Here is a 24,641-nt window from a genome sequence, read left to right as displayed (position 1 = left end):
ATATACTCACATAATGTATTGATTATATTGAAAAAGATATATTCAATCAATGTATTTTTCTCTTTGTCTCCCTACAATAAACAACAAAATGTTTAAAATGAATATAAATGACAACAGTACAACATACAGTACGGTTGACGAATAATGGCCGCCCTGGAGTTAGGCTTTCTGATCTTATGCCTATTGTTTAGCTCGTGAAGAAACAAACTAATCAACCATCTACATCAACTTCAGACCAAGACTCGTCGACCGCACCTCCTAACACAACACATCTCAACGCTTCACTAACAGGAGATTTATATCTGAAATTAGATTTATTTATATATAGAACTTTTTAACGAATTTATTTGTAGCTAGATTCTCTTTTCTGTCCTAAATTACAGAAACGCTTAAAAATCAAAGGAAACAAACAAAATAAATAACAAAATATAATTTAATTTTAACAATAACACAATACATTTCCAACGCAACAAAACGCACTATCGCCGCGCGCAGTCAGACAGACGCCGCAGAAGACAGCAGGCGGGCATCTCCACGAGCAGTGACACCAGGAGCGCGGTGCATAACGCCGCGACCGTCGCGCCCGCCCAGTAGCACCACTGATGGGAAGTTTATGAGAGAAATTAAGTTAATAATAATATATTGATGTTAGTATATTTAGTAATTTTACATTTCTTATTCGCTGTCGTGGCGCAGTGGCATTGCGTATTTTTGTAAAATGAGACTATTTAAGGTTTGAATTATTTAATATTTACATTTTCCCGTTTTAGTAACAAAACAAAGCGTGGCGCGGTGTAGTATGCACTAGGTTCCCTCTGCGTATCCTTCTAGATATGATATATAGCAAAACTAAAAAAATATACTCACAATGTAAGTGCCTTAACATTGGATTTTCTATGCTTACCGTGTTACAATATATGGGGGTTTGCATTTAGTTTTAAAACTACAGGAAGGTCAACAAGTTTTGGTTCCCCGAAGTTAGCTGTAGAGGTTGTTCCGATATGTTAAATGTTAGGTTGTATGGTAATTTTCCATACTTTAAATTGTAAACTATGTCCAAAACTTCAGAAAGCTAAACTTCAGGGCGGCCACGACCCACCAACCGTACTTGACAATTAATTCAAAATGTTTTACTTACAATACAAGAGAAATGCGAGGAGAGCGGAGAATCGGCGGAGAGTAATAACACTCGAACTATAGGACCGTGGAGCAAGACGGTGCAGTACGAGATGCGACTGACGCCCGCTATCAGGGGACTGTTTGCGGTGTTGCGGAATATTTCTGTGTAAAAGTCAGTTGGTTTTTTGTATTAAATATTATTTATTAAGATATTGATTATTACACTTCTATTAAATATTTATATTTTATGAGACAACTAATTGTAAGGTAGCGCCGATTTAAATACTGGCTGCCCTGCTTTGTATGGGCTTCAGCGTTTCACTAAAAAACATATTGTCCGCTTACAGTGTCAAACTTCTAAATCGGTTTATATTTTTTCAAAGTAAATTGCCATTCGAAGTCGAATTCCATTTTTTTTTCATATAGTAGAGAATACAAATAAATTTTCAAAATTGACCTGCTGATAATATAGACTAGATTTTTAATAAACTTTTAATAAAGTATATTTTTAATAAGAGGGACAGCCCTCTTTAGACTTTGCTTAATAGGATGTTAGTAGGTTTACACTCTAAGTCGATATCATTATTATTTTTTCACAATTAACTACTTACTAGAATATTTAGTAGAACACACAACCACCGGCCACAGCAAGGCTAAAGGTCCAGTCAGATTGGTCCACGACGACAGCCAGCTGCCCGCCCAGTGCAAGGACAGAGACAGGATGAATAACAGAGCTGATGCTGACCAGAAACACCATGAACTTAGCTGTGTGGAGGAAGAATGCTAATTTTAAACTAATTTCCGCTAGTATTTTGACTTAGATAACTTAGTGTCTATATAATGTTATCTCTACTTACTGTTGTATGCGAGATGATGTGCCAAACTGAATGTAAATATTTACCGAGTGTAATTATTATTTACTTTAGTTTTTTTAAGTTTAATGTAATATATAACATCGTGTTAAGACAATCTGTTCTCCACTTTTTGTGTACCCTCACTCACTTTAGACACGTTGCAGTGTCCCTCCATGACGTGCAGCAACCACCCCGCAGTGAGCCCTATGAAGTAGGGCGAGAGGCGACACCAGCCGCGCGCTATCATTGTAGAGTATAATGCAAACGTGTTTGGCAAACTAAGGGATAGAAATTTATATGAATACGTATTTTTGGCTAAAAGAAGAGGGTAATCAATGATTATTATTAGATTGTCCAAAACAAAAGAAGATTTTTTTATCAGCTTCACGCTGTATCCTGCACACAAGGGGGAAGGCAGAGGGAACCCTTTAATAAGACACTCCGTTCCTCAGTTTCTGCCGAATTCTGGAGGCGTGTTGAGTGGCAGAACTCAAAGCTTTAACAGCGAAGAAATGGAAATATAAATTTTAATTAATATTTGTTTTCCCCTAGTGGGGATCGAACCCACTTCCAGTAGAGTTTACAGTCACACTTTGTGTCCCTGTATCACGAGTAATTATTTTGTTATATAAATTAACTAATTATCTAATGACTAATGACTTTTTTTAATACTTTTAGCAATTTCAATAAATATATTAAAACATTTTATAACTTACCGATAACTAAAATCCCCATAAGCATTCCACACGTCAACACCGGTACACCCCACTACCATTAGCGCCGCCAACATCGCGGGTAGTTTGCGTCTGCCTGTCGCTAGGAATAAGCAGAGTAAGGCGCCTACCATATGCAGTTTAGTTTCCACTGATAGGTACCAGGATATTTGTAAGCACTGAAAATTTTCCATTATAACATATTATAAATTTATTTTGTTTGTACGACATCTTTTTTACAATAAATAATTTTACAGTATGGCCAACGGTCGCCTGCCTTTCTGTGCCGTTGGGAAAAAATAATCAAAAATTTTATAACTCTCTATCTATTGAGAAAAAACTAATTAACTAAACTATTAAAAAATAAAATTTAAATCTTTTAAAATATTTTCTTTCTTTTTTTCTGCTTTATTTTAAATAATATTAATTAACCTTACAACTAACTCTTCCACTAATTTTTTTTATTTTTTTTTTACTCGTACGGTCATGCCAACTCCTGAAAAAATATTTTTTTTAAATATACCTACATAATAATTCTTAAAATATTACTTAAAACGCCTTAAAAATGGTGTCAATTTGTGTATACAAATATAATGAAAGAATCAAAAAAATAACAACAATTTATTAATTATAAACTAATTAATTTTACTCAAAGCAAATTGAAAAAAAAACAAACCTGTTCATTACCGGGATAGAAGTCGCTAACATACAAAATGTTCCTCCACCAGTATAAAGCACAATTGTCGTAATCCCGTTCCGGGAGAGACAGCACTGCAGTGTCCCGCGATACGCGGGATAGGATCGATGTTAGAAATATTGTATATATGTAGGGAGGGAGCAACCTGTTAAATTAAGAAAAAAACAATTAAACAATTATAAAAAAAACCTGGCTAATTTAAACCTCTGGTAAATGAAAAAAAAAGTATACAATTTTCACTTTACGTTGCAGCAGTTTGCCTAATACTATATATACTTACATATAATTATATACATATAATTATATTACAAAAAAATATTATATAGGGCAGTACTAGCCATAATTTAACAAACTGGTACATATAAAAAATATACATAGTAGTTAAAAATACTTTCTTCCTATATATTTTTTTAATTATCGTACCTGACAGCTCTATTTATAATAAAGCATATTAATTGCAGAGCTTGACCAAACAATCCACCGATTGTTACTAATTCTTCTACGGAGTAATGACTTTTTAAATAGAAGAAATGCTGTGCGCTGAACAAACCACTAAAATAAATATTTAATTAATGTATCATTAAAATAAGAGAAGAAAAAAAAAGATGAGAAAATAATGGATAAGAGCAATAAGAAGGCAAAGTGAATAATAATAAATGAAAAAATATTAAATATAAAAAATCTAATATCAGTTTAAGTTGAAATTAGAATTAAGAACTTAACTTTAAAAAATTACCTTACGAAAAACAAAGTATCAAAGGCGAGGGTTCCCGTCGACAAAATATAATAGACATTATTGTACTCATTTACATTACCGCCATTTTCTGAAACGGTATATAGTGTTTAACAATGAAAATAAAAACTTTTCAAGCAAAAGCAAATTTTCAATGTATTTTTTTCAGCTTTACGTTTTATTCGGCTCGTAGTAGAGAAGTCAGAAAGAACCTAGTGTTACGACTTTCAATTCTTCACTTTCCGCCTGAATTCGAGATATTGCATGTTCAGTTACTGAATGGCGGAATTCAACACCACACTTAGTCATTAAATTAAAAAAAAACAAGCACTTTTAAAATAAATACCTGAAAGATAATCAGCAACGACAGTCACATTAACGAAAATGATCCACAAAATGGCGACTATCTTCAATATATGGACAACCGCCAAATCCTTATTCGCCATTGTCGTATTAAATATTCTCATCCAACTATGTTTTAATGAGAAACTTAATAATAAATTTTTGTAGACGCCATTTTTTCTTTTAAACTCAGTCGTCAAACTTGAACAGGAGTTAAATTTTGTTCTTGGACAAGGAATATCCATATTAATAGGATTTTCGCATTGTTTCTTATATTTTCCACATCGTATACAACTCTTCGTCTCTACAGGTTTTACGTCGAGCGTAATTACGGGAGACTGAGCCTTTTTTAATGGAACTTTTTTGAAATCGTTATATTGTAACGCCTCGTCCAATTTTGTATGTTTAGGTTCACATTTAATGTTTCTGTCAGATTTGTCAGTATATTGCTCTAAATCGAAACTGATTGACTTTGAGTATCGTTTAAGTTTTATTAGATCTAAATCAAAAATGGTTGCTATTATCGCAATCAGTACTAGAGTTAAAGTAACTAATATCAATGAAACGGAGGATATATCGTTTTTTATGTCGAATGAGTTTTCAACGTGTCTTAGCGAGGTTAGTTTAATAGTTCTAGATACAGTACGATTGGTTCTTAAATTGTCATTAATCATTATGGAAAAATTTATGATAGATACTACGTCTTCGGCGCTGCACGATCGTGGCAGGCACAGCCCGAGTGTCAGTTCGAAGGACTAAAAACAAAAATTATATTATTATAGGTATTCATAGATTTGAGGCGGCTGCAGCGCTGAGGCGCAAACTTTCGACTGTAAATACAACAATTGTGAGATTTATTCCCACTCAGGGAATGAAGTATTTAATATTTTCTTTTTCTCGTTGTGGTAACGAGGCAAAGCGCGGCGTTAAGTTACGATACTCAACATCTAATACGTTAATGATTCGGCGGAACATGGGAAAGAAAATATTAAATGAGGAACCGAATGTTTTAACAATAGGTTCCCCGGTTCCCTCTGCCTACCCTGCAATGTGCGAAATACAACTTATTAATACACTTCGTTTTTCACTTTCCGCCTGAAGCCTACCATTTAAAAGTGACCCACCTTAGGCATAGTAAACTTGGTGACATTCAAAGTAATTTGCAACGCAGTATACGCGAGCGACAACGGTGCCTCGTTGTCCGCGGTCACCACTCTACGCATTAACTCATCTCTTTGCAAAAGGGAATCCCATTCTTCTATATCTAAATTCCGAAAAATAATGAAAGATAAATATGAGGCCGATAAATGGTGCGACTATAAACGCGACTCTTGCGGGTTCGATTCTCACTTAGGTGAGCGGATACCAAAGCGAGGTATTTGATGTAATTTGAATCATTCCTTCGAGTGCAGATCGAACCCACAAACATAGATTTTATAACGAGACAAGCTCACTGCCCCCGACATCCTCATAATATAGTATCTATTAGGAACTAACTAACTAACTAAGGCTTCGTCTCCACAAACATTTTATCATATTGTTATATGGTTAAATTACACTTACTTTGTATACACTATAGCGTATGTGTTATTCTGATGTAAAAGCAATATTACTGTAAAGTTTCATCGAAATCGGTTCAGTAGTTTTTATGTGAAAGTGTAACAAATATCCATCCTCACATACTTTCACATTTATACTATTTTATAATTTTTATAACATTAGTAAGAAGTAAGATTAGGATCATGATAACCATACTTAGTACTTACTTCCGCCGAACTCTCTTTGTCTGCTGAACAAGGCATTGAGATAGTCTCCGCTGTAGAACTCACCCCATGTTTCATTTACCTCCTTTGCCATGTAATTTTCGTCCTAAAAAAGAAAAGTTTTTTACTTTAGTTACTATTTTATTTATAACTTTAACATTAAGTAAATACTTATATTATGAACTCATAATGTTTTTAGTGTAATATAGGTACTAAACGTAGACAAAGAGTGTAGACACTGATCATGTTAAAGTTGTGGTATTTTTTTTGTTATTTACAGTGGACTCGTATTTAAATACGATTAATGCAAGGCATTTAAACTTAGCTTCCGTTCCCCAATGAAAACAATTATAGTGGTATATAGAACAATAATTTTGCATACATAAATGGTATATCAATCATACTTACCAACAACAGACATTGTTCTTTGGATCCAAGCCAAAAACGTTTTCCTTCGAAAACACCGGAGTGATAACGACCAGACGCATCCGCGGCTAAAAGTTGTGCAAAAAATATAAGTATTATACCGTATAAATATTTATTTATTCTTTATAGTACACAATATAAACAAAAATATATGTGTAACGTGGAGTTTCACACTAGAAAGTAAGTAAGTAAATAAATAATATAGGTAAATTTAAGTATGTAGTCGTTGCGCAAGGGCACAGCAAGAGACTGCAAATGAAATATTTAATATTTTATTTAATTTTTAACAGGTAGGTTGCCTTTGCCTACTCTACTATGTGTGATTGTATGTGTATATTATTAGACAACATTGGCAATATGCTTGCTGATGTTTAAACCATATCATTTCTGGGAAGATTACATTCAAAATGTTTTCATTTCGCCAATTAGCACAAAATAGGGGCAGCACCCAACTGTAATTGATAGAGCGATATGTTAACCCTGGTATGTACCAGCACACTGACTAATTATCGACCCGTTCCTGGTCCCTTTCGTGTTCTAATAACATATACATTGAAAACTACAGTTTCAGCCAATAAATTAAAAATTTTATAGCAGTTTATTTGAACTAATAAATAATAAAAGCAGACAAACGGACAAAAATTTTAAAAATCATTATTTTGGGTCCTACTACTTTGAAAAACCTCCATTTATAGATTTTCTCGTATAAAACTCCCATTGCGATGCGTTACAATTTTACTATAGAATAATATTATAGTTAGTATGCTAATAAAATTTTGCTTAGAGCCTTATAAATATTAGCACAAAAAATATAAAATTAAATATATTTTAAATTAAATAAAACATTATACTTTTTCTTTATCACTTTCACTAACTAGTGCAATTTTAAAATCTAGCATATTGTGTTTTTTACGACTTAGCTTTCTAAAGAACTAATATACCTAGATACAAATTTAAATAAATTAATACTGTCTTCGTAACTTAATTTTACTGAAAAAGCTCTGTTAGATATGTAATTTAAAGACATTATACACATATTATGGACTTATTCTTTATCCAACGGCTTCTTTAAAATTATTTCAATTTTTTTTCTTACAACCGAAACGTGGTAATGATAATTATTTATTTAAATATAATAATTGGAAAACGCTTTTTTAGCTTTAACAAGTATCTAGCATATAGCAGGGTAGTTGCGTTATTCAACGGAGAGGAATTAAAAACAATTCATTGCCCCAAGTGCAAACCGGACTCACATTCAATCTATCAATAATAAAATATGATTTCTTAATAATATCACGAACATAAATTTATTAGACCTAACCATACAACCTTTAAGGTACATAAATTCCTCATTATCATTAATTAACACATTTCATTATGTTTAAACTGGTGTTTTTTTTTTCTAAATATAATACTTACCTATGTATTTTTTTATTAATTTATTCGCATCAATATTAATCGTGCAATTGATGCAGTTCAGTTATTAATCGTTTAAAGAATCATAATTATGACGGTTATATTTTTATGCTTACTTTCATAAATAATCAGGTCTACCAAACTTTTATTAAGCTGACACTAAATCCCGCAAGCAGTAATGATAAAGATGATTAAGACACTCCGTTCCCCTAAGGACACTTCGATTCATCACTTTCTACCAAATTTAATAAAATATAAAATATTTCATATAGTGAGTGGACATCGAACCCGAATGACGGGAAATCGAACCTTTCGCGTTTCTGTTGCACACTTGTAGCCCTGCGCCACAACTGGCCTCAATTGCAATAAGTGTTGCTATTGATTACTAATTTATAAAAATATTTTATTAGAGCTCCGAGCCCTACTTTAACCAGTCCTGATTTCATGTGAAGATTTCAGCTATAATATTACTCGATGTATGTTTCATAATAAGGAACACGAGTCATTGACAGTGAAATGAGCTGCATTAATAATTACAAGTGATTACTATAATTAACTGCATACATATTTTGTATCGATTTATATCGATACAAAATATGTATGTATGCAATATACAAAATTATTTAGCAAATTTGGCTATAATTTTTTTGTTACGGTTAAGATAGTTTTTTACTTTCACTTTTCTAATATGTGTAGAAAATTGTATAAATATTTCATTAATGCATTGTTCAAATCATTAACGTCGTATAATATTATAAATGTAAATACAGTAGGTATATATTGTGAGTACTCGAAAAAGCAAGAGAACTCAGTGGTGCAACACTGTCTTCTCCATTTTCGCTTTCCGCATTTTTTTAGAAACGTGTAGTATTGGGTGGCGAATCTGTACTACTACTTTTCTTAGTCTAATCAGATCAGAGAATCGTTCCTTATTTAATGTAATATATATGTACAATTGTTAAATAGTAAGTGTGTTTGCGTGATTTATAAACATTTATATAACATAAAATTAAAATCAGACTACATGCTACATACTTATCTCAATTTATTTTTTGTTCGATTATCTTAATTAGCTAAACGAAATTAAAAGTTTCAAATATATAAAATGCTCATTTATATATTAGGTTTATGCAATTTTAAACTAATTATAAAGATATTTATTATTTAAATATTTGTGTTACCTCTATACGCCCACGCGCGGGCTTCCGACAAATCTTTTAAAAACACACTAACATCATCCCAACAATAATGTCCAAGGTTTAAATGCACACCATTTTTTATTTTCGGCCACACATAAGACAAAAACGAAGGATCGAATATAACAAACAAATTCTCCATAACTTCACCGCGAGAACGAAAACTTTTGGCAATTCTAATGGAGTCTTTTTTTAAATCATTATGGCGGGAATTCACTTTCGCGCAATGGACGTAAATAAAAAAAATAAAAAACACTATGATCACTTTCCCTTTCATTTTTATTGTCAATAATTGATAATGTATTTCATGTTTCACTATAATTTTTACGCTGATTTGTTTACAGTGCGTGCTATCACGATGCGTTCACAAACAATAATAATATGAATGCCGTTCTCACAACATGCATAAGACTAATAGCTTGAGCAGAGTCAATGTAAGGAGAGCGTAATTTCTAATGCTAATAACCGCTTTATAATGCATCAGTAACGTAATGATTATAAAACAGACGTTAATGATGTCGGAAAAGTTGAGCCGATGTAATTTAGTGTAAATTCCACATTAATATACTGTCAACAATATAATAAGTATAAATTTTATATCCTACAGTTGAAATCTATATTAAACCTGTGATAAGCTTCAGGTTTACAGTATTGTTGCCTATAGCCTAATAGCGCAATTAAATAAAGTAACCTACATATCAGTTGTGAAAATTTTTAGATGGCAGGATTCCAATTCAAACGCCTCACGCTTTTACAATCAAATATTATAATTAAAAGTACATAGTTTACACTTCAGCCCAGAAATAGAGACAGCTTGAACGATCCATAATTTACTTTTGGCTTTTACATGCATTTATTAAAGTGCGTTTTTCTAATTAATTTTATACTTTTAACCCTTTGATAACGAAATATTTTTACCTGTCAGGCACTAAGTGATTTTACTCCACTTAGGGCCACAAACACCTGTCCAGCCGCAAAAGTACGGGACCCTGAGTACACGGCGTGGTCTACCGTACGGCCTTGCATCTTGTACACGATAGATACCCAAATTAAAATCACTGGGACTATACGCCTTTCCACCGTACCTTAGATATATTTGGCCGAAATTTGGTTGCTCACCGTCGTTTCCGAAACCGAAAAGCCTCGACCAATATCTTAAGAGGCTATCGCTTAGCTGTTGGATCAAGAACCGGATGCAGAAGGCAGTTTTACTTGAGGGCGCGTATTGTGAGGTTTGTCTCTCTGGAGCCTTAGCCGCCGATGGTTTAAACCCTTGTCCCGCCCTCGGAAGAGTGTTTTTTTAAAATATTTTTAAATGTATTTTTTTTTATAATAACTTGTATTTAAAAATGCAAAATTTATTCTCTTGTATAATAAAAGTATATATGTTATTGTTACACATAGTATATATTCAGGACAAAATAAAAACACTAAACGAAAGTTAGTAATTATTTATTAGATGTCAAAAGACAAATATGTTATTTGTTGACTTAATAATTGATGTACTTAGTAAATACAATTAGCTATATTTGATGCGATGTCAGTCTGTCAGCGGGGACACTGTCGCGCACACACACACACACGCGCCTACATCTGCCGGAGACGCTTGTTCGGCCGTTGGCCGTCGTTCATGAAACCGCCACCTTGCTGTGAAACAAATATTAAGCTGTATAATAACAAATAGAAAAAAATATTTATCTTTGTGTGCCGATATATTTTTACATAATAAATAAAGATTGAGAAGCACTGACGTTTTTATATTTCAATTTTATTAATAGGTTTTAAATTCATATTCTACCTTGAGATAATATAACGTTATATTTAAAATTTTTTTAATGTTATTCACATACGAGGGGAGGTCCAAAGTCCATGTCTCGTCCGCTCGGCGCGAAAATTGAACACCGTGCCTTGATAAAATTCATAGTGTGACAATCGGCTGGAAAGTTGATAGCTACTGTTTTTTGGGATTGTGAGGGGATAATACTGATCGATTACAAAGAAAAGGAAACATAACCAGAGAATACTACGCATCGATACTAAACAAATTAAAGGAGGAATCATCAAAGAAGTTTAAACGTCGAGGTAAGATGGCTAAGGGTGTGTTGCTCTTGCAAGACAACGCACCAGTTCACAAGAGCAGAGTTGCAATGGCTGCTCTGCACACACACGGCTTCGAATCACTAGTCCACCCACCTTACAGTCCAGAACTGGCCCCTAGTAATTTTCATTTGTTTCAAGATTTAAGGGGAAGGAAATTTTCCGACGACAATGAGGTGAAAGAGGCAGAAAAATTAATTCATAGATCCAATATCCAACCTTAAGGGTGCTTATATTGAAAAGGAAAAATAGATTCATTTCATTTAGAACACTGTCATTCCACGAACTTTTGGACATCCCCTCGTCTAACATGGTGTTGTTTTTTCAACAAACATTTCTAAATATTTTACTGATAATAATTATATAGAGATATAAAAAATGCAAATTGGGTACACATACATGGTGTACATTAAATAGTTTACGAATAATCTATACTAATATAATAAAGCGGAAGAGTTTGTTTGTTTGAACGCTAAGATCTCTGGATCTACTGGTCTGATTTACTTTGTTTTTGTTTTGTATGAAAGCTGCATTCTTCAGAATTCTCTAATATAACACTACATTACACATATATACTAATATATTGAAATACTTTCTAATTTGACATGCAATTTATTCTGACCGCTACCGCGACATTTTGATATTATGGACGTAACGTAACATAAGGACGTTATGAAAATAAATATAATAGTCACTTTTAGCATTTTATCTAGATTGAAATTATAGTTACTGTATAACATTCTAATAAATAATTAAGGAGATATCACTGATTCGAAATGACCTAGCCTTCGGACGGCATAGTATGAGTATGACCGACGCGAAAATATTCTTATAGTTCAAGCAGGCGTAGCCGCGTCCGGGTCCACTAGTCTATAATATAATATTTATATATGCTACAAAACACAGTTTTTACTATGACACCTACTCTTGATAAACATTTACTAAAACTAGTATTTTTTTTTCTACATAGATTAATATATGTATACATTTCAAAAATTGAATTCGATTGAGAATCGCTGGCTTTAGCTGTAAGGGCAATTATTTAAATACCCGCATAAATATTTAAGTGGCATTGAACGAGCGTGAAATCTATGAACGATTGAAATGTTATTTTATAGCCATTTACTATTCAAGGTAAGTAATTAGAGAAATGTTTATTTTTTCTTTACTTTCTATTATATTTAATTAATATTATATTATTTTGTGTATTTATATATATTTTTATACATACGTATCAACGACATGGTACCGTATTAGAAAATTGAATAAATTGGCCGTAAATACGATTTCAATTTGAAATATTTTTTATATAATTTAACATATTTTATATGTATAAATAAATTATTGGCTCCATCTTTCAAACATACACACATGTGCAAATTATATCATCCTTAAAGTAAGTCTATGAGAAAAAAAATCCAGTTATTTTGACATTAACAAAAAATAATAAAATAAAAATTGCACTTTTCTTTTGTATCGTCTCTACGTATTTTTAGTATTTCTAGTATATGTCGAGCACATATAAAATAATAATTGTTTTAACTACACTTTACTTATACTTTTTTCCTATCACTTTTATTTTGCAAGTTCTCAAATTATAACAAGAAAAAACAATGATTAATTCTAAAATATTTCAAATAATATTTCAATGTATTATTTTAAAAATATAATATTTCTATGATTAATTCTAAAATATTTCAAATGTTAGTATCATAATGAGAGAAATGAAAGCATTGTTAGGTTTATATTCATATTAAGTTACCTGCGCGACATCTTGACAAAATGTTCTACTACAGGTAGTTCTGAAAAGAATGCACAGATGTAGGCAATGGGCAAAGAGTTTATTTTTTTTATTTGTAACTGCATTTCTTTGCACATTTTCTATGCATTCGTTTCGTGATGCAAGTAAAGAATAACAGAAGAAAGCATAATAAACAAAAAAATGCAAAAAAATACAGCAGTAGTAAATAAGCTTTGGATGATAAAATAAATGATTTTCAATAGTATAAATTAATAAAAATAGTAAATAAACATGGGTATATGATAAGAATTATAAAAAACTTTCGCGAATTTCGGAAATTCAAGAGAAGATTTTTTAAGTATTTATTTGGTCCGGACCTGTTTAGTGTTTTTATTCCATAGTATTATTTTTTCTAATCAAAAAGATCAAAAACATTGTCATTTTAATCTAAGGCTGCAATGAGTCGTTTCTGCCTTCCCCACAAAATAACATTATAAATCATTTTTACTATAACATTTAAAATCATTTTTTTACACTACATTCAACACTCATATATTATAAAAAAATTACCGGCCGTCCCATGAATGGTTGCGGCGCCGGCGGTAAGTACGTGTTGACGGGTGCGAACCCGCCGCGGGGGAAGGCGCCGCCGCGACCCGCGAAACCGCGACCTCGACCACCTGCAAAGCATATTTAATTTAGTATTTTCATAAAAAAAGGTTATAGATAAGACAGAAATAAGATAGAAAGAAGTGATAGATTGTCATTGTCATAAGTAATCTAATGTCAAGTCACTCTCTTCCCCACTTCTCCCTCAATGTCTGGATTTGTGCTTTACTCGCCCGAAACTCCGTTGAGTACTTCGTCTTAGCAGAACGAGTAAATAAAAGTATTCCATTGCCCTAAATGAGGATAAAACCCTCATCCATCGTTTTAACAGTCGTACTTCCCTTGCACAAAACTTTCATTCTACGGGAATCCAATACAGTACGCGAGACATTTAAGAAATCATGACAAGCGGATGTCACCCCAGTCTACACGTGACCACAGACTATTTGCGAAGTGTTCGTAACGTCGGGTTTCCAAAATTGTATACTAAGTATGTATACTAAATATACGCGATTAATCCAGCTAAAAGGCTTTCATTTAAATTGGATAATAACTGCGAAAATAAATATATAACTTATATGCACCTCTAAAATTTCCCCTGGCGTTAAACGCGCCTCGCGGTCTGAAGTTGTTGGACCTCGTCCCCGCCGCTGCGTTGGTGTTGGAGGTAGATTGGCGGTTCTGATTGGCGTGCTGACGCTTGTTCTGTAATAAAAAAATATAGGAGCAACATTGCTCTTTAATCTGAGTAGTTTGTAATTATGTATTTTAACTCAATATGTTATCTACCATTGTCAATTGTGTATCGTTGTACAACTGTTAGTTACCATTATCATGTTATCCTATATCTTATAAAACAAAGTCGCTTTTCGTGTCTGTCTGAACTTTCTAACTCTTCTTCTTCTAAACCACCCAACGGATTTTTATGCGGTTTTTACCATTAGGTCGAGTATTTCTCAGGGAAGGTTTATATATAGTTTATTATTTGTACATTCTTATGTAAATTAACATAAATACGATAAATATGTATAAAGTCCTACCCGTTGAGACACTTTCGCGCATGCGCTGCTTTAATGGTAAGTACTATATGATAAAAATATACTGGAGTATTCTTCCTCTTAATAAGATCTACAAAAAAGTCCGCGACGGCATATTTTTATCTTTTAAGGATAACGTGTAGTGATCATATTTCTGTCTAAAAATAGTAATTTCAATATATTTTTTATTGTGAGGGATATTTTTCCATAATGGTATTAATCCTTATCCTTTAAAATACTTTATTAATTTTCTACGTTAAACGAAGATAAAATTTGCTTTTACAATATTTCGAAATTGCGAATAGTTTTACAGAAAAACGCATTTAATTGTTGACACATCCCGCCGTTGACACATCAGCTGTATGTTACTCAAGTTTCACTTATCCCTTACTCTCAGCATATAAATAAGTATATTAGTTACGTTGGCCATTTAATGTAGATCAAAACTGTCTTTTACTGTTTTTTTACTCGAAAAAAAAAACCCGCCCTCTATAGAGGCATAGCAACGAAGATTTAGATGCGTTTACACGTTGGTTTCATATTTTTTGTAGTAGTTATTAGTAGGTAGGCTTTTGTTTATAATTTCTTCCGTTTAAAAATAGTCATTTAACTATCTAAAAATAGTCATTTAAAAATATTTTAATAAGTACTTGAAAAGAATAGTAGCACAGATTTAAAATTACGGTATCTACTAAAAATCCTTGCTGTGTAAAACAATTGGAAAATCCTTATTGAAACTACGAAAATGCGGATTGCATTAGAGTTTAATTAATTTTCACATTATCTTAAGTGCTTTGCAAACATACATTATATGAATAATCCAGTAGTAAAAGCGGGCGAAGCCGCAAGGGGGTCGCTAGTTATAATATAAAAATAATAGACGAATCATTTCTGTACATGGAAAGCCAGGATGTTACTGGATAACTAACAGAATACATTTTCCGCATCTTAATTATTTGTCTCTTTCAGATATCACGTAAAATGTAGAAAAAAAATGTAAACACCGTTTGACCGTACTGTACTGACAGCCGGAAGTACAAAATCTCAACTGAGAATTTATCAAGTGGTTGAGTACACAGTTAAGTTTTTTATGTTTCACACTTCAAAACGTATTTTCGCCAAACTATAATCAACAGATCATTTGCTCAAATATCTTTGAGCACGGCTGTTACATTCCCACAGACGTATAAAAACCGATACTTATCGGTAATGACTAGCTCTAAAATGGACGAAAAACAAAGCGGTCACCTAACTACACTTATGAAGAAATTAACAATCTGCTTTATGTATAAGCAAAGTAAGTACATAATATGTTCAATAACATTGTTTATACTGTTGTCAATATATACGACACTATTCTTGTAATATTAGTTGTACCTTTGCTTCAGATACCATAACGTTGTAGATTGTAAGACAGGGTCTATTCTCTCCCACACTAAAAAATAAAAAAAAAAAATGTTTCACACGTAGCTCTTTGGCTATGTGCATGCGTCTGGTGGCAAACGTCTGGTGCCAAACCATTTCAAATAGTTAAAATAATTGCAACAGCTCTCAAAACCTTATGGTACTGAAAGGGTTAAATATTGCACTGTTAGTGTCGAATATGTTTAACTATTAATATTACAGAACAATGACCTAGAACCGTGAATGAATAAACAAACACAAAATACTTTGCTTACAGAAATAATAAAAACCTACCTTATTTGAATTGGCCGAGTGAGCTTTCTGTTCATCTTCATCTCGGTACTTGGAGACGGTGACCAGGAACCCATTGATGCGTAACTCACGATCTAACTTAAGAGCCTTCTCCACCGATTCTTTTTCGAGGAAAGTTACTCTTACTGTTGACAAATTCATTGAATTATTATATCAAATAAGTAAACTACACACTGTATCGCACACACAGCAGGGTAGGCAGAGGGAACCTCGTGTTAAGACACTCTGTTCCTTACTTTCCGCCCGATTCTGGAGGCATTACTTACTGAGTACTACTACTTTACTTGTTGAGTGGCGGAATTCAAGGCCAAGCTTTAATAATTTCCTCGAGTGGGGATCAAACCCACAACCAGTCGATTTTGCAGCAAAACATTGTGCCCCTGCACCCCTACTGGCCTCATTATTATGTCTATACTTAATATTACAAATTTGAAGAGTTTGGTTGGATGTGCTAATCTCGAAAACTATTATTTCTCGAGATTAGCACATCCAACCAACTGAATATAGTTGAATAGTGTATTTAACTACGACCATAAAATATAAAACATCCTATTAAAACTAATTAAAATGAAAACTCATTTGTAATTTAAAAATAAAATTATAAATAAAAAAATTACGTTATTTTAGGTAATTTCTATTATTTTTTTCTATATAAAAATTACTTTTATATTTTCAATTTTTGTTTTTCATTTCTTTTAAAATATTATAATACTTGGGAGTTAAATATAAATCAAAAAATAACATTTTAATACTTACATATTTTAAACTTAGTCTTGCTAAACTCATGTATGTGTGCCACATCTCCGCACTGTGAAAACAATAGCTTCACATAATCAGTACTAGCTTCATATGGGACTCCCACCAACACCGCAGTCTCCGCTCTGGACTCTGCTGCTACTGATATGGTGGTACCATCAAGGGCTGTGCCATCTTCTGTTAATGCCTGAAATTAGGTTATACTTTATAGTTTTTGTCTATACGTTGGAAAATTCTCAGAAAAGTTCCAAAAAATATCCAATGAAATTGCATAATTTTTTTTTATTATTTTATCTGTATTTGATTTTAGCAAAGTATGATTTTTATTGTTTTTTTTGCTCTTGCTATTTTGTTAGGCATAAACGATTTTGCAATGTACATTATAAGTAGGTAAGTAAAATATACTTTTTCTTTATGCTAGCCATTCTTTAAAATATTCTTACAAAATAATAAAATTTGTACTCTGATTAAAAAAATAAGAAGAATCAAGTAAGATTTAAAAATACTTTTTTCATTCAACATTTTTTTAAAACAAAAAGAAAATATCCACTCATGTTAATAACAAAAGTGAGAGATAATTTAAAAAAAATCTATTAACAACAATAGGAAGCTGTATGTAAATGATCCTGTCTTTAATAAATATAAATTTTGTCTCTCTAAAGCTTTTTGGGTAGGACAGATGGGTAGATAGGGTAGGGTTACTACCCTAGTCTTAAGACATTCCATTTAAAAATGTTTACATTACATGTTAAGTAGCAGAACTCAACACTGTTTTATCTTGCTACCAGAACAAGGAAATAAAAATGATTGCCCTGAGTGGAAATCAAACCTCCAACTGTTGCACTTACAGTCAGATTTCAATATCAGCTCTCATTTTCCTGTATTATAAAATACTTACCATCCAAATACAAAGTGTTGTAAAAACAATAGATTTATTATTAGTGTGTATCTATTGTGGTAATAAATTGTAAAGATCATCAATTTAGTTTTGATTTTTAATGTGTTTTCTTAAATAGAAAGAGTATTTTTATTTATTTTTTACTTTATTGTTGACAAGTGAACTTGAAAATTATATACTGTGTAAATTAATTTTGTTTACAACAAGTGTTAATACTGTGAAGCAATGTTTGTATAAAAATTATTATATAAAGGACCTTGTGATAAAATGGTAACTAACAACATTGATTGATATAAATATTAGCTAAAATATGATAAGAATGATCTGTAATACACAAAGTATTAAAAAAAGTAAAGATTTCATTTTAAATAAAAAATTAAATGTTGTTAGTTAAAAAAGATGATAAATGCAGAAGACACCACAAAGGACAGGTATCGGCTGATCTACTACCACAGCAAGAAAATGTCTTTTTTCTTTATTATAAATAAAAAAACAATACCCAAAACATAATTTAAGTAGCAGACCAGCCATTTGAAACATTCAAATAGTCATTCATATTGTACATTAGGAATTCAAGGTAATTTGGAAAAAAATCTAGCCTTATATTAAATGCCTCTTAAGTTTTACCCAAAAAAGGCTATCTATATAATATCTAGGTTATCTAAATAACAAAATTTTCAGTAAATTAGTTAATAATTATTTTGTTTACCTTCTCCAGGGAATCTTTGTTTTTGAATTCGACTATAGCCGATAATGTTGGAGATGTGGTCTGTTCAGTAACAATGATTGGACCACGTCTAAAAAGAAGAAAAATTCCCTTATTAATTCAATATTAATTCTAAAATGTTCAAGGCATCTATCTATTTGTGCCAAAGAACTATTTATATACAATTGCCAAAAAACTTCAAGTTATAAAAGTGACTTTAAATTGGGGGACTGATATTTGAATGTTAACAAATATATGTTAATTTTATCGACCCAAAATATATTTTATTAATGTACTTACTTCACACTGACGATTTCTCCATGCTTGGAGAACAGCTCTTTAAGTTTATCTTGATAGTCAAATAGATAACTTGGTGGTAGGTTCTCTACTAGTATTTTACCAGTTTCAATTTTATCTTCTTTTATTTCTTCTCCTTTCGCTTCTTCATCGCCTTCTTGATTTTCGCCACCCTCGGCGTGTTCTTCATGTTCTTCGTCCGCCCCAGCAGCCTGTTCAGCTTGCTCAGACTCCGGCTGCGCGTCGCCATTATTTTCCTCTACATTTTCCGCGATATCATTGTCAGCAACTTCCTCGGATTGATTAGCTTTCGCCTTCACCGCCTGATTTTTAGCGCCACGGCCTTTCTTTGGGGCGACCATTTTCAATTTATAGCTGAAAATTATGCATTATTTCACTTAATTTTCCATAGCGTCCATTCATTTCCCGCCATATAGATACTTATAGTTTGCGACTTATACATAGCAACGCTTGCCGCCTATCTAACATCAAGGACAAACTAGTAACCCGCGAAAATAGCGCAAAGAAACTTTGGTCAAAACTATTCTTTAAATACAGGGAATGAGATTTTCCTAAATAAGCTTTAACGTGACTAACGGTAAACTTATCGATATCAATCAATAAGCGTGCCATGAAGCATGGACCATGGCGTTCATGGAAAATTCACGAAACCTTACACCGCTATAATATAATATATAGCTATAACATTAAAAAGATGTAAATATGACAATATTATAATTGATATCATTCAACATACCTATGCAAAATATATTTTCGTTTTTAATAAATAATTCAATTTCGCACTCAAACAACGCCACTTTAAAAGTTAAAATAACACACACCCGGCATCAAGCAAGCGCGTCCGCCATTAATAATAAAATGTTGCCAATTCACCAAGTGAACATTCAATAATTATAAAGGACTGTTGCCATTACTAATATACAGTTATAGTTGTAGCCAATTAATGTTATTAAACATACTTATATACTTCTAAACATTTGTTATCTTTTACTTCATGTGGGTGATTTACATCAATTCCTGAAAGCATACCGTACTAAATTAGATTTGACAGAAATGACCATTAAATTATCATTTTAAGATATAAACCTTCTATTCAAGTTGATCTTATTTTTCACAGCTTAGGATCAAAAGTTATTATACATATATTTTAATTCTAGATTTTTTTATAGTTTAACAATAGATTTTAAGATGGAGGCTATTGTTTTTATTTGGCAGTTGGCAATTTAGCATTCGAATTTGACAGTTGATCCTGAATGGTTAATACTTGATAGATAACCTTAAATTAAATTATATTTATACCATATTTAAGTTAGCGTACGCGCATGTACGTAGTGCGCATGTATTAATCCTTATGAAGTTATACTTTTGAAATGTGCACTAGATTTTAGTGATATTTCTTATAAAATCTATAAATTGAAGATGAAATCCAAATCAATTAAACTGCCAAAACATTCTGCAGAAGTTATAAAAAATAAAACATATGACTTTGCCAACTTCTATAAACCGGAATCTGAAAATACACTAATAACAGGAAAGAAAAAATCTGATGAGAGTAGCAGCAAAGAAAATGATAGTACTCTAGTAATGAAATCAAGAATTTTTAAGGCAAAACGGTTATCAATAAAAAAAGAGAAAAATGATAAATTAGATGATACAAACAACATATCTCAGCCTAATATAAACCAAGAAAATTTACCACATAGATCAAAGAAATCAAAAAAATCTAAAACAACTTCTACTTCAAATGTCAAAGAATTTAAAATGAATAAAGATATAAATGAAAATGTTAAATCTATTATGAAGTTATCAGTTGTCGCAGATAAGTCTTTAGATTTATCAATAATTGATCAATCCAGCAGTAAGCCAAAGAAAAGAAATAAATCTGTCAGTTTTATACTTGAAGAAAATGAAGAAGTAGTAGTAAAGAAGTCTAAATCAGAACAATCTAGTTCAAATGAAAAAAATATTAAATCCAAAAAGAATAAATTACGAAAACATAAAGAGAAAGAACAGGAAAATACAAATAATACAAAAGTTGTCAATATTGATACTGATAAATCTGACAATAATACATTACAATCAAGTAATGAAAATAGTGAAAACAACATTTTAAGTCAAGAAAATTGTGCTTTAACAAATAAAACCATTAAAATAGATAAGAAGAAAAATAAAAAACAAAAATTTGAAAAAGATAGAAATATAGTAAATATCAACAGTCAACAAGATGACAAAATTCACACTGAAAAAGATAAAAAAAATAAGACACTGAAAAAAAAGAATAAAACTAATGAGGCAGTAGAGAAGGAAATAAAGCCAGATGTGATTGCTGAAGATTTACAAAACTTAAACATTGGAGATAATGCACATACATTAACAAATCTCCTCGATGAAATGGCTGTTGTAGATAAAAATAAAAACAAAAAGGATAAAAAGAAATTTAATAAGAATAAATCCAAAAATATTACAGCAACAAATGAAAAAGCAGCAACAGAAAATGATGACAAAGAAAATAATGAGGAAAAAGAAAAAGTTAAATGGATGAAACGTAAGTGGAATAAAGACAAGAAAGGAACTGTTAGTGAAGACAAACAATCAACTTGCATCATTATAGAAAACCTACCGCTGAGAATTATGTGCAATTATAAAAAGCTTCTTATGGATCGCTTTGCTAAATTTGGTATTATAAAACAAGTTGGGTAGGTATTTTTGTAATATTTACAATTATAATAAAAATTAGTAGTGGCCTATTGGGGCAGCATCTGAGTAAATTTTATTGTTGTGGGTTGAATAGGGATTCAACCAAGTAGGGATTTGGGAGAATAAATTTTTGTTTTACCCTCAAATTTTGACAGTAAGCTGAAACTAGATTATAATGGTAGATGCTGAACTAAATGTGAGCTTAAAAATATTTATTATAAATTTGCTATATTTTTCTTTAATTTCACAATGAACAGGAGATATTAAAGACAATTTTAAATGTGGGTATATATGAAACTGATCATTTTCAGAGTAGCTGAATTATACTCCATTGAAAACCCTGAAGTGTTTACAACTACAATCAACTTTTACAGTGAGGATGCTGCTGAGAAGGTACTTTATAAGTTACTAGCGGACGCGCGCAGCTTCGCTTGCGTATTTAAGGGTGAATTCTAATAACCCATGAAACATGTGTTTAATGAAATATTTTTAAGAGTCTAAATTTCAAATTTTATAGTAATCGGTGGCGATTTAAAGGTTTTTCCATACAAACTTTTAACCCCTTATTTGCACCCTTAGGGGGTGAATTCTAGAAAACCATGAAACATGTGTTTAATTATATACGTTTAAGAGTCTGAATTTCAAATTTTATAAAAATCGGTGCCGGTTTAAATTTTTTTCCATACAAACTTTGAACCCCTATTTCACCCCTTTAGGGTTAAAATTTTTCAAAATCCCTTCTTAGTGAATGTCCAGATTACGAAAGTAAACTTTTGTCCAAATTTTACGTTTCTACGCATAGCGGTTACGGCTGTGCGTGCGTCTTACCTCAGTCAGTGAGGACAAGTCCTTTTATATATATAGATTATTATGAAATAGATTTTACCTCTGGCTATTAAATACATACTACTAAATAACTAAAAATATATATTGTATAAGGTAATATAATATAAACATATGTATGTATGTCATATAAAAAAACATGTTGCCACTGACTGAGGTAAGATGCATGCACAGCCAAAACCGCTGATGGTAGAAACATGAAATTTGGGCAGATGTTTTTTTCGTAATCTGGATATCCACCAATAGTTGATTTTGGGTTTTTTTAACCCTAAAGGGATGAAATAGAGGTTGAAAGTTTGTATGGATTGCTAGTATTAATAATAATAAATAGTTAAGTATTTCATTTCGCTACCAATAACTAAATATTGTTTTTCTGTTTCCAGTCACTAGAAGAAGACAACACATTGTTTGAAGACCGTATAATTCATTTAAAGCGACCCATGCCACCGTCGCAAACCACTTTAGTGGTTAGGTCTTATTCAGAATTATCTGAGACTTCCTTGAGTTCAGTATTTTTTGGCGCTGGACGGATAAGGAATGTTAGACGCGTTATTAAAGGAAAGAAATCAATGTGTAAGTATTGATATATTTTTATCTTTAAAGTTTGATTTAAACATGATAATATATGTAGACCAGTCGTGGTGCAGCGACACAAGGGTGAGGCTCTAAACGCGACAGGTTTTGGGTTTGATTCTCACTGAAAAAAATGAAATATTTAATTTTAAATTTTTTCACTCCGGTAACGCAATGGGTTCCGCCACTAAACACGCAATGCCTCCAGAATTCGGCAGAAAGTGGGGAAGTGTCTTAAAGGGAACAGAGTCTTAACACTATGTATACTATATATACTAAGAGATAATAGTTGCACATTAAAGTGGTTTGGGAGTTCATTTCCTCAATATGGTAATACAAAGCAAGGTGTTAATTTCCCTCTTGAGAAAAAACAGATTACAGTGTTCTAACTTTGGATATTCTCTACAAATCCTGCTTTATATATTTGTAATAAAGTTTTGCTTACAAAATAATATTATTTACTAATATTGTTCTTCCTTATTTATAGCTACAGCATTCATTGAATTTGATGGGCCTAAAGCAGTGAAGCAAGCTATGAAAATGGCGGAAGATGTCAAGATAGACGGCAAAAAGATTTTTGTTTCCAAATTTGAAGTACGAAATAAGAATAAAAAACAGAAAAGTGAAAATAAAAAAGCCACAGAAAGTGAAGATTCTGAGGAATAATTGTTCATTTTATTTTGTTTTTGTTGATTTTTTTGATTACTTTAAAACTGTAAAATTGTAATAATTTTTATGATTTTTTTATAGCATTACATGTGTTAAGCGATAAGATAATAAAAGTATGATTCAGTATATTTTTTTAAATAAACCTAAATGCCAATCAATATATTATATTTTTAAGCATTTAAATATACACAATATTTTTAAACATTGATTTAGAATTTAATAGGGGCAAATATAAACAGTTTAATTTTAAAACAGTATTTTTATTCATTCCCTCTCCATTCAACCATGATAGCATTTATTGACAAATAAAAAATATGGTTTTAAAAAATGCAAAACATTGTTTCCGCCCGGGATCGAACCGGGGACCTTCTGCGTGTTAGGCAGATGTGATAACCGCTACACCACGGAAACGATGTATAAGTGTCCAAAGTTATCAAACAATTTTAAATCATTATATAAATTATATAACGTAATTTATATTGCTTTAACTTCAAGTTATGAAAAGTCTATTAAAAAGAAGGCACGTTGAAAGTATTCTAAGCTTTAGATATTATATAAATAATTACTTTATATATTTCGATAAATTTAGTAACAAAATATCATAAAATAGAAAGTTTATACACAGAAGTCTTCCACTTTTGGCCAGAATTCAAGACTGCGTATTGAGTGGCGGGACCTAACGCCGCACGTTGTCTTAACAGAGTGGGGTATAGATAAAACTT

At 31.7% G+C, this 24,641-nt stretch overlaps 3 protein-coding genes and 1 non-coding gene across 6 annotated transcripts; 1 reads left to right on the top strand and 3 right to left on the bottom strand.

The window, feature by feature from the left end:
- Positions 1 to 415: 415 nt before the first annotated feature.
- On the bottom strand, positions 416 to 9,669 carry LOC146534917 (nose resistant to fluoxetine protein 6-like). The gene is made up of 13 exons (XM_085192467.1): positions 9,245 to 9,669; positions 6,630 to 6,715; positions 6,225 to 6,327; positions 5,583 to 5,722; positions 4,463 to 5,213; positions 4,120 to 4,207; positions 3,807 to 3,935; positions 3,363 to 3,528; positions 2,690 to 2,865; positions 2,122 to 2,251; positions 1,731 to 1,884; positions 1,139 to 1,281; positions 416 to 599 (listed from the first exon to the last, which is right to left on the bottom strand). The coding sequence occupies exons 1-13, from the start codon at positions 9,534 to 9,536 to the stop codon at positions 480 to 482; spliced, it is 2,478 nt and encodes an 825-aa protein (XP_085048593.1). The 5' UTR covers positions 9,537 to 9,669; the 3' UTR covers positions 416 to 479.
- A 1,026-nt stretch (positions 9,670 to 10,695) lies between these two features.
- Positions 10,696 to 20,011, bottom strand: LOC146534916 (uncharacterized). Of its 2 annotated transcripts, XM_085192456.1 has the most exons (9): positions 19,874 to 20,011; positions 19,120 to 19,491; positions 18,823 to 18,910; positions 17,216 to 17,402; positions 16,442 to 16,584; positions 14,291 to 14,411; positions 13,668 to 13,777; positions 13,119 to 13,158; positions 10,696 to 10,906 (listed from the first exon to the last, which is right to left on the bottom strand). In XM_085192456.1, exons 2-8 carry the CDS (start codon positions 19,476 to 19,478, stop codon positions 13,147 to 13,149), a joined length of 1,020 nt encoding a protein of 339 aa, XP_085048582.1. In that variant the 5' UTR covers positions 19,479 to 19,491; positions 19,874 to 20,011; the 3' UTR covers positions 10,696 to 10,906; positions 13,119 to 13,146. The 2 variants fall into 2 exon arrangements, with proteins under 2 accessions (XP_085048582.1, XP_085048581.1); XM_085192455.1 differs by lacking the exon at positions 13,119 to 13,158.
- Positions 20,012 to 20,372: 361 nt separating this feature from the next.
- On the top strand, positions 20,373 to 24,171 carry LOC146534915 (uncharacterized). Of its 2 annotated transcripts, XM_085192454.1 has the most exons (5): positions 20,416 to 21,262; positions 21,293 to 21,833; positions 22,146 to 22,227; positions 23,061 to 23,250; positions 23,738 to 24,171. In XM_085192454.1, exons 1-5 carry the CDS (start codon positions 20,557 to 20,559, stop codon positions 23,914 to 23,916), a joined length of 1,698 nt encoding a protein of 565 aa, XP_085048580.1. In that variant the 5' UTR covers positions 20,416 to 20,556; the 3' UTR covers positions 23,917 to 24,171. The 2 variants fall into 2 exon arrangements, with proteins under 2 accessions (XP_085048579.1, XP_085048580.1); XM_085192453.1 differs by having other exon boundaries at positions 20,373 to 21,833.
- An 86-nt stretch (positions 24,172 to 24,257) lies between these two features.
- On the bottom strand, positions 24,258 to 24,330 carry TRNAV-AAC (transfer RNA valine (anticodon AAC)). The gene has a single exon. It is a non-coding gene; the product is annotated as a tRNA-Val (tRNA).
- Positions 24,331 to 24,641: the final 311 nt, after the last annotated feature.

The sequence above is a fragment of the Heliconius melpomene genome, chromosome 11, assembly GCF_056956725.1.
Source record: "Heliconius melpomene rosina isolate 202511_hmr_F chromosome 11, ASM5695672v1, whole genome shotgun sequence".
Classification (NCBI taxonomy): Eukaryota; Metazoa; Arthropoda; class Insecta; order Lepidoptera; family Nymphalidae; genus Heliconius; species Heliconius melpomene.
Note: the sequence above shows the minus strand (reverse complement) of the source record. Positions and strands in the feature narration are given on the sequence as shown.

Coding starts and splice junctions, on each gene's coding strand:
- LOC146534917 (XM_085192467.1), bottom strand. CDS start 9,536: ATGAAAGGGAAAGTGATCATAGTGTTTTTTATTTTTTTTATTTACGTC. Junction 6,716..9,244: donor CCGCGCGTGGGCGTATAGAG/GTAACACAAATA, acceptor CACAACTTTTAG/CCGCGGATGCGTCTGGTCGT. Junction 1,282..1,730: donor GTGTTCTACTAAATATTCTA/GTAAGTAGTTAA, acceptor ACTTTTACACAG/AAATATTCCGCAACACCGCA.
- LOC146534916 (XM_085192455.1), bottom strand. CDS start 19,478: ATGGTCGCCCCAAAGAAAGGCCGTGGCGCTAAAAATCAGGCGGTGAAG. Junction 16,585..17,215: donor CAAGACTAAGTTTAAAATAT/GTAAGTATTAAA, acceptor ATTTGTCAACAG/TAAGAGTAACTTTCCTCGAA. Junction 13,778..14,290: donor CGCCAGGGGAAATTTTAGAG/GTGCATATAAGT, acceptor TATGCTTTGCAG/GTGGTCGAGGTCGCGGTTTC.
- LOC146534915 (XM_085192453.1), top strand. CDS start 20,557: ATGAAATCCAAATCAATTAAACTGCCAAAACATTCTGCAGAAGTTATA. Junction 22,228..23,060: donor GTGAGGATGCTGCTGAGAAG/GTACTTTATAAG, acceptor TTCTGTTTCCAG/TCACTAGAAGAAGACAACAC. Junction 23,251..23,737: donor TAAAGGAAAGAAATCAATGT/GTAAGTATTGAT, acceptor CCTTATTTATAG/CTACAGCATTCATTGAATTT.